The 15,361-nt window shown below is 32.5% G+C and overlaps 4 protein-coding genes across 7 annotated transcripts; 1 reads left to right on the forward strand and 3 right to left on the reverse strand.

The window, feature by feature from the left end:
- Positions 1-904: 904 nt before the first annotated feature.
- On the reverse strand, positions 905-2,317 carry LOC108565890. Of its 2 annotated transcripts, XM_017925566.1 has the most exons (5): positions 2,303-2,317; positions 1,513-1,745; positions 1,310-1,444; positions 1,143-1,251; positions 905-1,091 (listed from the first exon to the last, which is right to left on the reverse strand). In XM_017925566.1, the coding sequence occupies exons 2-5, from the start codon at positions 1,663-1,665 to the stop codon at positions 916-918; spliced, it is 573 nt and encodes a 190-aa protein (XP_017781055.1). In that variant the 5' UTR covers positions 1,666-1,745; positions 2,303-2,317; the 3' UTR covers positions 905-915. The 2 variants fall into 2 exon arrangements, with proteins under 2 accessions (XP_017781055.1, XP_017781054.1); XM_017925565.1 differs by lacking the exon at positions 2,303-2,317 and having other exon boundaries at positions 1,513-1,809.
- A 2,120-nt stretch (positions 2,318-4,437) lies between these two features.
- LOC108565889 (angiotensin-converting enzyme-like) lies at positions 4,438-11,479 on the reverse strand. Its single transcript, XM_017925564.1, has 12 exons — positions 11,085-11,479; positions 8,515-8,699; positions 8,303-8,455; positions 8,178-8,238; positions 8,000-8,116; positions 7,757-7,939; positions 6,958-7,043; positions 6,744-6,898; positions 5,737-6,087; positions 5,194-5,283; positions 5,026-5,136; positions 4,438-4,969 (listed from the first exon to the last, which is right to left on the reverse strand). The coding sequence occupies exons 1-12, from the start codon at positions 11,110-11,112 to the stop codon at positions 4,540-4,542; spliced, it is 1,950 nt and encodes a 649-aa protein (XP_017781053.1). The 5' UTR covers positions 11,113-11,479; the 3' UTR covers positions 4,438-4,539.
- Positions 11,480-11,783: 304 nt separating this feature from the next.
- On the reverse strand, positions 11,784-13,956 carry LOC108565887 (LIM and senescent cell antigen-like-containing domain protein 1). Of its 3 annotated transcripts, none has more exons than XM_017925563.1 (6): positions 13,850-13,956; positions 13,179-13,295; positions 12,815-13,120; positions 12,500-12,758; positions 12,302-12,443; positions 11,784-12,239 (listed from the first exon to the last, which is right to left on the reverse strand). In XM_017925563.1, the coding sequence occupies exons 2-6, from the start codon at positions 13,280-13,282 to the stop codon at positions 12,049-12,051; spliced, it is 1,002 nt and encodes a 333-aa protein (XP_017781052.1). In that variant the 5' UTR covers positions 13,283-13,295; positions 13,850-13,956; the 3' UTR covers positions 11,784-12,048. The 3 variants fall into 3 exon arrangements, with proteins under 3 accessions (XP_017781052.1, XP_017781051.1, XP_017781050.1); XM_017925562.1 differs by lacking the exon at positions 13,850-13,956 and adding an exon at positions 13,664-13,843; XM_017925561.1 differs by lacking the exon at positions 13,850-13,956 and adding an exon at positions 13,364-13,539.
- A 575-nt stretch (positions 13,957-14,531) lies between these two features.
- On the forward strand, positions 14,532-15,329 carry LOC108565905 (inosine triphosphate pyrophosphatase-like). Its single transcript, XM_017925583.1, has one exon. The coding sequence runs from the start codon at positions 14,723-14,725 to the stop codon at positions 15,287-15,289; it is 567 nt and encodes a 188-aa protein (XP_017781072.1). The 5' UTR covers positions 14,532-14,722; the 3' UTR covers positions 15,290-15,329.
- The last annotated feature ends 32 nt before the right edge of the window (positions 15,330-15,361 follow it).

The raw sequence follows: 15,361 nt of genomic DNA on the forward strand, positions 1-15,361 counted from the left end.
ATTTTCATTTTCAGAAAACGATCACAGTTTTCGCATCCATCACGTTCGAATTGCTCAAGAGTCTGTAAACAGAAATGAATTATTATTTGAACACTATTATTGATAATTGAACTTATTATAATATTATTATTACCTGGGTTAATTGCGTTGTTGGGTTATTTTGATTTTAATATTTTGTATTCACGCTTAGACTTACAGGTCTTCTAACAATTAGTTTATATCGATCACTGGATATCCCATACTTAGTTTCACGAACCACTGGTTGTTTGAGCACAACAGTGGTTGTAAAAGAAGACAACAATGTACATCATGAAGCTGTCGAAGAAGCTTAGCTCGGACGAGTTAAGCATGGATAAGCATGGAGCAAATATGAGTGGAAGTTTTACTGACTTTAGTTGAATAGTATTGTACTATGTATAGTATAAGAAGTGGTGTAAGTAGTTAATAAAACGCCATATTGAAATCACAACAATTTCTTCCATTCACACGCATAATTTAATCCTTTGTCCAAAACACTGGTGTTTCGCAGAAAGTTAATAGAGAATAATTTATTTTTCCAGAAATTACAGAGTATGTAATTATTATTCATACTGTAACTATTAAATGAATTATTTATTGCTAGTGATGAAACACTGAGTATCATCCGTAGATAATTATTATTAACATGAAATAAAAAAATCACTACGGCCATTGTTTGTTGTACATCTCATTAAATATTTCATTATAATGTAAATAAATATTTTAAGTAGTGAGTGATATCTCAAGCTTGTTCTGCTTATTATTTTTAAATTTATCAAAGTTGAATAAAACAAGATTAACATTAATAACATATATTGGTATAACCATTAAATTAAACAATATTATTATAATTACACATAATTATATTAAATTAAAAAATATCGATTAATGACATGGTTATTGGGTGGTGTTGATTAAGACTGTTGTAGTTAAGGTAGGATTTTCGAATCCGCTGTTAAGTTTTTCTATCGGCCTCTTCTCCTTCAACACGATGTTTCCAAGATTCGACGGTCCCGGTGCATTGAAATCTTCGATATCCGAAACAATATCTTCCTCTTCATCATCGTATTGTTCTAAAAGAAAAGAGTTTAGAAGAAGTTCAATAAAAATCGAATTGGTAATACCCAAATAATTGCGCGATTTCCTTTTGGATAGGTTTCTGTAAACCATGAAGAAGACGACGATGAGAATAAATATGGTTCCGCTTATGACCGCAATCCTGAAGTAATTCACCTGCAAATTGGAAGTTAATCAAGGAATAGGTTGATTCTAAGTTTAATGTTTGAGTTACCGATTGATCGTGTTCGAATACGTGGTTCCAATCTTTACGGATGATCAAGTGGACTGTGCGGATCTGAATCTCGTCGTCGTGGACTCCGCGGGAAACACACTCGTAGAGACCGTCATCTTTACCTGCCACCGCTTTCTGCAGATTGAATTCCAAATCATTTAGATCTCGTTTTTATTTTCCTCTGCTGCTCTCGTATTACCTACCCGTATTAGCAATTTGCCCGTGAGTATTTCGTAGTCGAACTTTATCTTATCGTAATCGTTGCCTGGTCCGATGATGGCCGCTCCGTGTGCCAATTTCCAGAACATGAAGCTATGATCCTCGTCGTTGCTGGGACAATCGAGTTTGGTCGTCATCCCCTCTGAGACCACCAGCACCTGGGGTTTCGACGAGACTTCCAGCAAGCCGCTCGCAGCGCCAGACGTCAACACGATCACTAAGTGCAACAACGCGACGATCATCGTTTGACTCTATCGATTATTTCGATCGACTGTTTGTTTTGGCTTTTGATCGCGTGATATAATTCTAATTGTGTGTGTTTGTGCAACGCATATCTACACGTACAATTATTTATAGTTTGGCGATCGCACGACATCCCTATTTTTAATGGGTGACCTGGTATAAACAAATCTTTAATCGATACGTAAAAAAAGGTACTTTACCATGTATTCGCATACGCATCGATGACTTTGTTCTACTAGGAATAATTAATACTTAAGTGGTTATCTTATCAATAAACTGTTTATATTCTGTCATTGTCTTAACTTTACTGAATAATACACAGAAACTGGATCTGAAACTAAATTCTAGAAAAATTCTATTTGTCAACATATTTTTCACCATTGGAAGCAGCTTTAAACGAAGTCTTACTGCAGTTACATAAAATATTATTTAATTACCTTTGATGTATAAGAGACAGACAGTTTTTAAAAGCGGTTTATTTTCAACTGAAAAACTTAGAACTTAAAACATAAAAACCAATTTTGACATTACCTTTTATCAGCCTTTATTCCCATATACGGCACATAACTTCTTATGTACTTGCGATGCGTTCTTGCATTTTCAGAAATAGTACAAATGCGCGTCTTATTAATCGATACATTTGTTTACTAAACTAAAAGTGGAAGTCTAAACTGGTCCGAACAACAAGAAAACAATACGAACACGTTGATAAAACAAAAGAATGTGCTAAGACCAACTATTAACAAAATTCGCAATCACTTACTTGCCAACCAACCAATATATGCCGTAGAATACGGTGACCGGACCAAACAGAACGTAACATATCAGGACAGGTTAAAAAAGAACGTAATACAAGAGAACAGGACAAAACAAAACAGCGATAAAATACTAAAACAGAACAGCATAAAAATAGAATAGCGAAAAAAATCCAACAGTGATATAACAGAATAGCAGTAAAAGAGAACAGCTTAAAAACAGGACATCGGAAAAATATATTAATTCAAATTCTTATAAATAAATGATAAAGCATAAATATATAATTAATAATAAATTTATTTTATAATACATCTATTATCAGGTATGTTAAAGTGAATGTGTTAAAATTCTTAAGAATAGTTATATTTTCGTTCATAAATGTTAGGTAATTTAATAGGTAACGTATTCTACAAATTACGAGGATAGAAATAAAGTCCACATTCTCCGGACTGGACCAATATCCTGCAATTAGCTATATTCTGTCTCTGCTTTGCCACATCTTTATGTATAATCGATATCCGTTTATCGAACAATTTATTTTTATCGACGAACTCCAGATCGCTGATTCTGTTTTTCAGACTGTCGATACGATTTCTGCTGGTGCTGAGGTCGTCTTGAAGAATCTTGAACTTTGATGCGTAACATCACTGCAGATCCTCTTGTTTTTTTTAGCCTGGATCTCGCTGAAGTAGAATTTATTAATTAAAAAATATGTACATTCTAATTGTACAGTTCAAACAAAACTCTGTAAAGATAATTTAACAGAGATGAATTTACTATTGAGAATGATTTTTCATATCAGTGCGTGAGATTAATATAGAGGTATAGATTAAACAGTACAAGTGTCCGTGTATCTTCTAACCCATATAACAACACAACAATTATTGTTACAACTATTGCCAATGACCTTTTGTACTTGTTTTTCCAAATTAATCAAGTCCTCTAATTTATTAATTTGTAATTATTTGTTTGTAATATGTTTACTTGATCCATTAAGTTGAACAGACGACTGTTTACCATTAAACAGTACGATTTTCCTCTGAGATTTTCCACTTACACGGCGGACTCGCAGGTGGATGAGGGCTTCCCTGCGAAGCCGGCATTTCTTCGAAATTTTTATTCTTCGCTGACATGATGTTGGTTGTTCACTATACTTTACTGCTTATGAAAAAAAATACGTATGTGTAAACTCAATCATGATAACCTTGTTTGTTTTAGCTTTTTCGCGTTGGTCAACGATCACTTTGCGTTTTTCATTCGGAAAATATGGATCGCCTACTTATCCAACAATGGAGGAAGATTTTATAGATTGAAAATTTGAATTGGAACATTCATTTTTGTAATCGCATACATTTGAAAAAGTTCCGAATGATTTCGATTGCTTCCGATTTCATCCGAAATATATTCTTCTCTCCTAACGTTACAACTGTCCTCGAAAAACGGCTGGTCACCACTCCCCAAGCAAACTCGACTTCCACTGTATAAATACTAGTTGTAAATATTTTCTTGTATAATGTATTTTTGAATTTGTATCTCTCATCTTTTCTATGACGTTTTATTCTGAAAATTGGAAAACTGGTTTATTCCAGTTTTGTAGAAAAGTTGAAATTCGAAAACCCGTTTTTTGTATAAATCATAATACTGACTGGATAAGACAATGACATAAAATGTTAAGTTACAGCTAAAGAAATATCCCATTTGACGAAAAACGTTTTATTGTCAAATCATGTAAAAACAGGTTTGACTTACCATCTCATAACTTGAAAATTGCCATTGCATATTAAAAAATACATTTATTTTCGCCATTAACTAATATTCTTTAATAATACTCACTGCTGCTTATAAATAAATAAATTTTTCAAATTTTCCTAATTTTTCGTATAAAATTATTATATTTATATAGGAACATATTATTAAATAATTAATTAATTTAGTTGGTCGTTATATATATATATAAAATTTACAACATCACATCACTAGTAAGTGTCTTTTTCTTTGGTCTCCGCACAGTATCAAACTTCGTCCCGTCTATTCTGCGGCCTATTTGGTTTCCTTTTTTTCATCTTCCAGATGATGATGCCAACCACCAGAAGGACGGCGCACGTCACTAGGAAACCGCCCATGTAAGTGCCAGATCCAGTAGCCTGCTTAATGTCCTCTTCGATAAGATCTGGACTCAGATTTGGTTTCACTGCATCCGGCTTCTTCGTCGTCGTTGTCGTCGTGGTTGTTGACGTCGTTGTTGCAGGCAAATGCTTCTTTGCAACCTTAGGCGCTTTCGTCGTCATCACGATGGGCGCCTGATGCAACGGCGCGTTATCCAAATATTCCTCCAAAGAGTAGAAGAACTCTTGGAAAGGATACGCGCTGACATCGTCTATGGAAAAGTGGTAGCTCAACAGATCCAACGAATCCCTGTTCGGTAAATCTTCGAGCATATCTCTAAAAAATGATGAACAGTTTGAATATATTCACAGTTACTAATATATGCAAATTACTTGAACGTAGCGTCATTCTGGAATTTCTTCGCCACATTAGTGCTGTCTTGAAACAAATTGATTTGGTAGTAATTCAGCAATTGGAATTGAAGAAATTTAGCAAGAAATTTACTAAAAAGTGTGTTTATAGATTAGTTTAAATTAATTAAATTATTATATTCAATATACCTAATGTAAGGCTTATTATAGAGAATCTCTTCATCGTCCAAGAAGTCAGCAAATTTGTTACCGTAACTGCTGACACCTTCAAATTGCTCCCTGAAAATTTCAATAATAACAATTAAATTACATATAACTGAATATTCATCAATTATCTTTAAATTAGATTGTAATTAACTTTAATCTGAAACAAATTTCGTGATCATTTAATTTAAATATGTTGGAAGTACAGGCCCATAGTAATTTATATAATTAAGTTCCTATATATTTCACAAGTTTACACAATCTGAATGATCAGTACAGCATCCGAATTGTTCGACTGACCAGTGTACTTTTGTACGTATGTTTTTTCGGGCAAAGTTCTAAAAATAATCATTAGTGAGCGTACTTTTAAACGAGAATAAGGTATTCCAGTCGGTAATTATTAGTTAGAAAATCAGCTGAAATATGATGGATATATTCGAGACATACTAAACACAAAATTGTCAAAAAAAAAAAATTTACAATAAAAACTATAAAAAAAAGATCTTTTTGTATATAATTATTATTTACCTATTTTTCCACCAGCTGTCTTGGATATCGCCGCTCGGACTCTGCAGTTCTTCCAGCCTCCAAACATCTGCGGCCCGGTAGTACGCCAAAGCGGGTAGAACCTTCAACGCAGTGAGGAGAAGAGCAGTCTTCCTGTTAATCTCCTTCTCGAAGTATTTATCATCAAGTAAACCATCCGACGGTAAATTCTGCATAGACAGCAATGAGCTCAAGGAGACCAGTGTTTCTTCGGCCGAAGAGTATCGCAGGTTTCTTAAAGGACGCGAACCAATGCGCTTCACCATTAGATCCGTACCCAATTCGTAAGCACCTACGTGAGATACCAAAGTACTTCTGTTGCAAGTCAAAACTCTGAAAATAACAAAAAATATTTAAATATTTGCGTCATAAACTATTAAATAATTTATTTATTAAATTTTATTATATTTTTATAAATGTAATTCAAGACTTATTATTCAGATTATTTTCGTAAGTGTTTTTTTTATTTGTGTCATAAAATTTATAAATCGGTTTAAGAAACGTTTATGCAATTTACTTTGACCACTCATATATATATTTATAAATGACTTTCATACAACCTCTCACGAAAGTGAATATTTCTTAGAAGAAATATGCGACATATCAATGGAGTAAATGATTTTGTAGTGAATCATAATTGCAATCATATTTCTAACATTAAATAATACAGTAAATTACGATAAGCAATCTCGAGAAATGGTTTTGTCCATAACATAAATAAATGTATTACATTTAAATCTACTTAAAATGATCCGTACTAATTCGAAGTTTCTATTTGTGATTTAAGAAATCTAAAATAAGATATGTATAAACAATTAACATGAATCTTTCATTTCACTTAACTGACACTTGTAACTTGCTTAATTTCAAAATTAAATTAGTAGGTAGACAACATTATTTATAGTGAATTTCAATGCTTTGCAATACTACTTACAAAATATTTAGAAATATCTTTTATATTGGTTTAATTTAAATTAAAACGTACTCACTCTGCAGTATTATCTGTACAAAAATGAAGACCGACGGCCCGTTTTTCGCATGCCGTCAGATCAAACTTGCTCTCCAGCCAGAACTTCTTTCCAAAACGACCGAGACCGATGGCTTTCGTGAAACCCTCGGCGCTCTTAAACGAATTCCTAATCCCCTTCGAAAAAAGTTAAATTGAAGTTATTTTCATTCAATCAAACAGAAGATAACGCTTACTTTATCCAATAATTCTGTATTTACGTCATTCAACATCTGCGGATGTGGTAACACAATGTCAGCTAACGAACTCCAATCTCCAGGCTCTATAAATCAGTTAATATAAATTATATTAATTTATCTTAGTTTCTAAAATAATTTGTTTATATTTGTATATATCAACAAAATCATTGAACTAAATTATGTGGTTCAGTCTCATTTCCGCTTCCGTATTATATTTATTTGAAATTATAAAACAATTTTCCAATAATTATTCTTAACTCATTTACACGGCGCAGTTGAAAGACCTCACAATCGACAATCGGTTAGAAATGATATCATCTAACAAATTCAAATACAATTACTACAAAAAATACTGGTTTAAAAAGCGTATCATTCAATTCAAATATGTACATTTAAAACAACAATATAAAATTTACATAACGTTATAGACAGATTGAATTGTTATAAAATCAAAAATTAATTCTAAAAACACAATTGACATAGTTTTCAAATGATTGTACAGATAGTAATATATACTGATCACCTAATCGTTAATAGCAAATTAAACGAATTTAGGATTTAGACTATTTTATAATATTGGTTGGGTTGTACCAGTAATTTTCAAACTGTGCGAAAATTCTGGGGCACCGCGGAAAATAGTTTGGGATAACCTAGGGTATACAATCAATATAAAATATTGATTCAGAAGTATTATTATTATTATAGGTCTTTGATATTTTATTAGTTTTATAAATAATTGGAAAAAATATAGATATTTTGGTTCTAAATTTTTTCCAATTATTATTGTATATATTACCAATTAGATAAGCTGGTATATGATCAGTGAAATTGGTACCATAGTGCTTATTCAAACGCACAAGCACAAAGTTCTTCAACTTCTCATGCAGCGGAGCTATTTCGTTCCACAATTCCTCGGCTTTACCAAAAGCGTTATCAATCTCCGTCAGCATCTCCCAATAACTTTTGGCGTCATACTGCTCTGTAATAAAGAATTGATATTTAGCGAATTTCCTTCAGAAGCTTTTATCGCAGCTCACACGATTCAATTGCGCTGCTTTATTGACCAGCCCCAAGATGCTTGGATACTCTTCGGCCGTCGAAACGTTCTCCCATTTGACCATCCACATTTCTTCCAATTTATCGGCATCTTTGCTTTCTAAAACCCAGATACAAAAATATCAATAAACCGAATTACCATTGATAAGTGGAAGAATTACTTTCGATCGAGTATCCTTGGTTCTTCTTTCTCATCAGATTGGCATTAGCAAATTCGCTCAACTACACAGTTAGATTTACTAATTAGTACATTAAGAATTAGTAAATAAATCTGATTGCCTCTTACCTTTTTGTAATCTTCATTAGATAGAAGTAGATCACCAGGTTTTATGAGGAGATTCCACGTCTTTTCCAGATCGTAGTGAACGTTGTCCTCGAACTTCATCAGCTTAGGAGACTGCTCGCGTATAAATTTAGCGTGTGTTGTCTCCATGACAATCTGGAATCAGGAAGAGATTGTTCAACTTAACTGTAAATGAGCAACAAGACAATGTTTACTTTGTTGTGTAGGCTGTTAACGATGTCCAAGTGGAATTCTTTGATACTGTCTGCGATATCGCTGCATTCATCCTCCAAATCCCATTTAATCAGCTTCAGTTCCGACGATAATCTTTCGAAATTTTCGTCCTCCTCCTGCGCCACGATCGCCGTCCACAGGCACACAGCCAATCCTAATACCAATACTGGAAGAAAATGTATTTGAGATACACACTCATTCAGAAATCAGTATCATGATTCAAACCACAATCTTAAGTAGTAATGTTTCAAGATTACACAAAAAAATATGGTACAATGTAAGTAATACTATCAATTGGTCATTCATCTCAAATTTCTTATTCAATATTAATCACTTTGCTTTTGATTTAAGTTAGTTATAATATATTAAATAATGTTTGATTAAATCTTCCGATTATATTTTCTTTACAAGAATTATAAAATATATTTTTTTACCAATTTTGTTTATATTTACAAAATTTATAGGATATGTATATTTGTCATTTTTTATCATTTTCTTAATTTGATCAGAATTTGTCTTACTTCGTTAATTCAACTTTCAATTAATTGTAAATTAATTTATAAAAAAATATTATGTAAAGCAAAAACTCAAGAAAAATCTATGCTCTAAATCTCTGCTTTCAAACAGAAGAAAAACTGATAGCGTTCGACCCAAATGACGATAACACCAATCCGCTTGAAACTTTTAAACGGTACACTGAATCATGCAACAACAACTTGAAAGACAATGCTTAGAATCTGGTGAAACTAAGCTATTTATTTTTATAAATAGTTTTGTTTCAACAACTTGAAGTCATATATTAATGAAAAATACTGAATACTGAAATTCAGATAAACGCACTGAAAGTGCGCAAGTTTATCAGCCTTTCCTAAACGAATAACCTGAACAACAGGAAGTTATTTGTAAATTCCTGGATCATCAATTTCTGTAGATCGTCCTATTTAGCCATTAATCTATATGAATTGAAAATGAATATTTCGCTTTATTTTCATGAATGTTTCACCAATATATATAATTTGATTTACAACAGATTGGATCATTTCATTTAGTAAATACGATATGATTTAATTTACAAAATCATTTAAATTACGCAAAAGTAAACTTTAACTTTCTTTAAATAAAATGCAAATGATTTCTTAAGTATAATTTACAAATAGATAATGCTTCAGAAATATATGTATAGTTCCTTATCTCTAAGTTACAGCAACAAATTGATACATTTTTTGTATATTTTATAAATATTTTTGCCGGAAGTAAAAAAACAAAATATGTTTTCTTTATAAATATAATAATAGATAGTAAAGTTATCATGACTTAAAATTATACACGATCACGCACTACTCCACTAAATAACGTCTTGCTGTACATGAAATAAAACACGTTACAAATGCAAATACTGTTAATAAAATTTTACTAAAATATCACTGCACTTTAGATATTATTTTTAATCTATTATATTGATAACGACGAAATCACTTACACATAAATTATTGCATTCATTCATTCAAAATGCTTATAGTGTATTATATAATTCGACGGCAATCTTGTGATTCAACGTTGAAAGTCCAGAAACAACGAGTTTTCTTACGAAATACTTGTATATTATTTATTATGTAACCAAGATTCGCAAGTTCACTACTTGCAATACTCTAAAATTAAAGTAGAAATATTATGCCCACCTTGAACTGAAATTTTGCTTCAATACATTTAAAAATATGCGCAAAATAAGCGGAAGGTATGCATTTTTAATTATAAGTTTTAATAATCATTATCAATGTTAAGAGAGCTAAATTTCCTATTTAAATTTTTATAATTAAATTAAAGATATTATTGCATCTGCTAAAAGGTAATTATAAGTATGCGCCACATTAATGGAAATAATGTATGTTTAATAACTAGTTATTAACATTGTTAATAAGAATTGATTGATTATATAATAATTTATAATTAAATTAATCAATCACTGTAGCAGTTTTCATCATGAGATTTTAAATATCCTTGACTAAAGTGTTTCAAAAATAATTGGCTAAATATAACCTGTTTATCAAATTAACACATACTTTGTTCTTAACATAATACTTCAAATATTTATTTTATAACTGGTAAAATGTAATACAAGTTTTATAATCTTGAAATGTTTTAATACGTAAGGAAGTGTTTTAATCATTTGCGTGTTGACGCAGTAATAGTGATTAATCTGTGAAAAGTCGTTAGATATAATTAATTAATATAAAATAAATATAAAATGCATACTTTAATTTGCAATTTTTTACAAAACATTTTTTCTTACCTTCGCAAAACAAGTTGTCTTATGCAAAAAGTAAAGTTTATTCAATATTCATTTAAATTTAAACTAATGTCAAGTAGAAAAGTTAATTGGTTCTGATTCATTCAATCGCAGTTATCTTTTGTTTACTAAGAAAGTACATAATTTGTTTGTTTTGTGTTATAACGCACGAAACGCATCAATGAGGTTTTTTTTCTTAAGACATATTTTTGTTCTTCTCGGAAATGGATGATCTCAAAGTGTTATTGAAAACAATTCAATTACCTGTTTTCATTGTTGAATGGATCCGCATATTCTCATACTAAGACCAGTTTAATTCCCCGGAGAAGAGAAAAAACAAAACAAAGAAAACGCACACCGACGAATATATCCTTCGCACAGAGAGCTACTACACACTATACACCACACTCTTCCAATGTTATAGAAATAGTGAGCAGAAAGCAGCTTTCTCTTAGTCATCCATCCGCGGCAATGTTCTGGAGCGCATGACACAAAGATCAAAAGTCAAAATAGTAATGAGCAATATCATAATGCAATGATCGAATCTATATACCTTTGCCTTTGAACCTATTATTTCAGGACTATCTAATCATTAAGCGCGTTATCATCCATTCTACATATATATAAAATACTTTAACACCCATTGTATTATCAAACACAATGAAAAAAACGGATTTAGAGCAGCGCACAGAACAATATCTTTTTTAAATCGTCGACCCCGATTCTTACCTTTGTTAATTAAATTTAGATGGAAACCATAGAAATCAAGTATAAATTCGATTACTTAATAACTAGAATAATTAGGAACAAAATGAATAGAATGAAATAAGATATATTGAATATATTCTTTTAGTAAAATATGTATATATATATATTAACACATAATTATTGGAAACTTCAACAGATTATTTTGTATTATATAAATATAGATCAGATTATATTAGAAAAAAATAAATATGTACTACTATAGATATAATTGTTTGTACGTAAATAGATTACGATCTAGTCATGTAAATAATTGCGTAAGTTAATTTTTACCTCGACTAACCAAGATTAAAATATATATATTAAAAGCTTTGTAATAACAACCATAACATTAGTTGATAATTAGAGAGTTTAAAAGGCACTTTAGAAGAATACTTAATATCTACTGCTAATGCGCGTCGACTAGCAAAGCGAAATTCTTTCGTTTTAGGCACTTGAAGGATTTACTTTTGACAACGAGAGCTTAGGTGCGTTGCTGTGCGGCGTGCTGCTTGCCAAGTCGACGGCGCAGTTCGTTGGGGAACTTCTCGTAGCACTTCTTGCATACGGGCTTCAAATCAAACTCGTAGAACTTTGTCTTCTGGTTCATCTTCTGATCGCACATGGAGCAGGCGAAGTGATGATGGCACCAGGCCTTGTTCAAAGAGGTGAACGCTAAAACAAAACGAATACAATTAAGTAATGTTTCTTGACGAGTGTATGTGGAGTGAAGTTACCGTCGCCGGCGATGACTTGATTGCAAACGAAACAGAGATTCCCGAAGAGTTGGTGGTAATGTATCTCGCAGTACGCCAAACCCTTCTTCTCGTAGTGACGATGCCCGAAGAAAGGTTTCTCGCATTTGGCGCAGACAAAATGCTGTAAATTGGAAATGTTTAATTCGATATTTAATTTCGGTAATTGTAAGAAAATACCTCGACGTGCCAATGTTTGCCGAGAGCGGTCACGACGCGTTCCTCGATCGGACGACGACAAGCGCCGCAAATTGGGATACCCATCTTATCATGGCAACGAAGACAGTAGAGCTCATTCATGTCATTGGCCGCAAAGCCAGGTCTGCTCCTCACCTCCCTGGCGTTCTCGTCCAACTCTATCCCGCATTGGGTGCAGTTGAAATGGTACGGATGGTAAACCTCTCCGCGGAACTTCAAAGGCTGATCATCGATAATTCCACTGCAAAACGAAACATGTCACAAAACCATTCTCCAACCCGAATCGCGTAAACTTACTGGCACTTATAGCAAACGTATTTGCCCAACCCTTCAGCTTTCAATTTCGCGTTACACTCATGGCATAAAGCACGACCCCCATTCTTGATGAAACCCAAATCCGCGAGCTCCGTATGGCAATTCTCGCACCGGAAGCAACCCGGATGCCAATTGGCGTTCATAGCCTTTATCACCCTTCCGATGACGAATTCACCGCATTTCCCGCAACACGGCGCGAATAGCACATGGAAATCGTGCTCGCAGTATTTCCGACCTTCGAATTCAAAGAATATTCCATCCTTGAAAACTTGGAAGCATTGAGCGCACCTAAAATATTCGAATATTTAATAGATAACATAATCAAACACATCAAACTGTCACTTACACAAAGCACTCCTGATGCCACAGCTCTCCAGCAGAATTAACAATCTTCTCATTGGGTTCAAAACCCTCACAACAGCGAGTGCAGAGCATGTTGTTTAAAGACATACTGCCCACAACTCTGGAACAAATAAATTAATCACTTTAATATAAACAAAACAAACATCAATATAATCATGCATCTATCACCCATATTGCAGATACTTTAAACCCCCAGCCTTACTGTTGGCCATTCTGCGGTGATACAAATCACTGGCCATAAAGGGCTTCAAATTAGGCACATCGGGTGACAAATCTTGTGTATTCACAGGAAACATTATTACATTGCTCTAGTCACTTTCTCAACAAACTCAATGTGGATTCATGCAAACTGTCATTCCTAATCTTATCTCAGGTAAATAATATTAATCACTTATATTTAAGTAGTGTATATTGGTTAGTATTGCAAGTTAGTCTTCAAGTGTATGTTTTGAATAAATGCATGCTTACCCAGGCATAGGTGTTGGCGACATAGTTCCCTCAATAATTATAATATAAGAGATAAATTAAATAATAAAACGGTATGCAGGAATGTTACGAAATACTGTACATACAAATCAAATATACATAGGATACAAAATCCAAATTATAAAATCAAGAAAATGCTTCTAATTAAGTATATTTATACGATAATACCTTAGGGATTAGCAAAACCTAAACAGATTTTAACTCCTCTATATATTTATTTACACACACCCATATTTCTTATTTTGGTCTACAGAATAGGCAATTTCTTGTAAACCAATAACACTTCAATTACCATTTACAGATGAAGGAAGTGGGTTGGTATCGTTTCCGTTTTGGCGCTATTTTCAATTTAAAATATTACCAATTTTGGTAAAAACAGTAATAATATTCACATAAATATAATAATTTAATAATTATTTTTATGTTTAATGCAATAAAGAGAAATATAACACTTAATGTCAAAATATAAACTATAGCTTATATATATTATGTCTGATTTATTTCAATTTACTAACTTAGCAATACAATAATAAGTTTAAATAAATAAATCAGGTAAAAATGCTGCTTTAAAATCTTAAATTCTAATTATTGAAACACTATTTAGATAATTTAGCTTACATTATAACAAATGTTTTCAAAATAATATAACTTTGATGATAGAAATTTGTATCATGCACGAGAATAGTAAAAACATAAAAGAATAGGTAACCCAATGTACAAATAATATATTTAAACTAGTTTTTGTTAAGAATATTTAAATTATGGATCACTCATACGCTGCACTGGCACTTCGATGCATATGCAGGACTGGCATCACCAATAGAAGTACCGGAACCGTTGAGGAAACTTAAGCAGATTCATGCCACAGAAGTGGCCCGCATACAGCAGCATACAGAGTCAAACACATCTATAGCGCGCTCTGTCGATTATACTACTTATTTTTTAAGATATATAAATCTTTATTAGTGTTGTTTTACACGACAGTAATATTTAACCTTATATTTATAAGTGCTGAAAGTAAATTATCTAATACTACCAATTATGTCGAAGAAATTAACTTTTGTGACCGGCAACGTAAAGAAACTGGAGGAGATTGTGAAGATCTTAGGTAGTAATTTTCCCTTTGAATTAAACAACAAAAGTTTGGATTTGCCTGAACTACAGGGTGAAATTAATGAGATCTCAGTTAAAAAGTGCATGGAAGCTTACAAACAGCTGAATACACCTGTTATAGTGGAGGACACTTGTCTATGTTTCAATGGTTTAAAGGGTTTGCCTGGTCCGTACATAAAATGGTTCTTAGAGAAATTAGGACCTGAAGGACTCTACAAGATGTTGGATGGCTTTGAGGATAAGTCTGCTGAAGCAGTTTGTACTTTTGCCTATTACTCAGGTGAAAATGATGATGAAGTAGTGCTGTTCCAAGGACGCACCAAAGGAGTGATTGTGGATCCAAGAGGACCCAGGGATTTTGGATGGGATCCATGCTTTCAGCCAGAAGGCTACAACCAGACATATGCAGAAATGGCCAAAGACGAAAAGAACAAGATTTCCCACAGATACAGGGCTTTAGATAAACTACAAACCTACTTCATTACAAATAAATAGATCAATATGCTTTTTCATTTTCATTTATTAAATACCTATCAAACAACAATGAAAAAAATATTCATGCAAACC

This window comes from Nicrophorus vespilloides, unplaced genomic scaffold (assembly GCF_001412225.1).
Source record: "Nicrophorus vespilloides isolate i.1.1-1 unplaced genomic scaffold, Nicve_v1.0, whole genome shotgun sequence".
NCBI lineage: Eukaryota > Metazoa > Arthropoda > Insecta > Coleoptera > Silphidae > Nicrophorus > Nicrophorus vespilloides.

Bases quoted from the DNA above. Each gene is read 5' to 3' on its own strand.
- LOC108565889 (XM_017925564.1), bottom strand. From the start codon at position 11,112: ATGCGGATCCATTCAACAATGAAAACAG. The intron at 6,899-6,957 runs GTAAGCGTTATC...CTTTTTTCGAAG, and splicing joins ATACAGAATTATTGGATAAA to GGGATTAGGAATTCGTTTAA. The intron at 4,970-5,025 runs GTAATTTGCATA...ATCATTTTTTAG, and splicing joins CAGAATGACGCTACGTTCAA to AGATATGCTCGAAGATTTAC.
- LOC108565905 (XM_017925583.1), top strand. From the start codon at position 14,723: ATGTCGAAGAAATTAACTTTTGTGACCGGCAACGTAAAGAAACTGGAG.
- LOC108565887 (XM_017925561.1), bottom strand. From the start codon at position 13,491: ATGTTTCCTGTGAATACACAAGATTTGTCACCCGATGTGCCTAATTTG. The intron at 12,759-12,814 runs GTAAGTTTACGC...TTCGTTTTGCAG, and splicing joins TACGTTTGCTATAAGTGCCA to TGGAATTATCGATGATCAGC. The intron at 12,444-12,499 runs GTATTTTCTTAC...TCCAATTTACAG, and splicing joins GCAAACATTGGCACGTCGAG to CATTTTGTCTGCGCCAAATG.
- LOC108565890 (XM_017925565.1), bottom strand. From the start codon at position 1,770: ATGATCGTCGCGTTGTTGCACTTAGTGATCGTGTTGACGTCTGGCGCT. The intron at 1,445-1,512 runs GTAGGTAATACG...TTCAATCTGCAG, and splicing joins CGGGCAAATTGCTAATACGG to AAAGCGGTGGCAGGTAAAGA. The intron at 1,252-1,309 runs GTAACTCAAACA...TCCAATTTGCAG, and splicing joins TATTCGAACACGATCAATCG to GTGAATTACTTCAGGATTGC.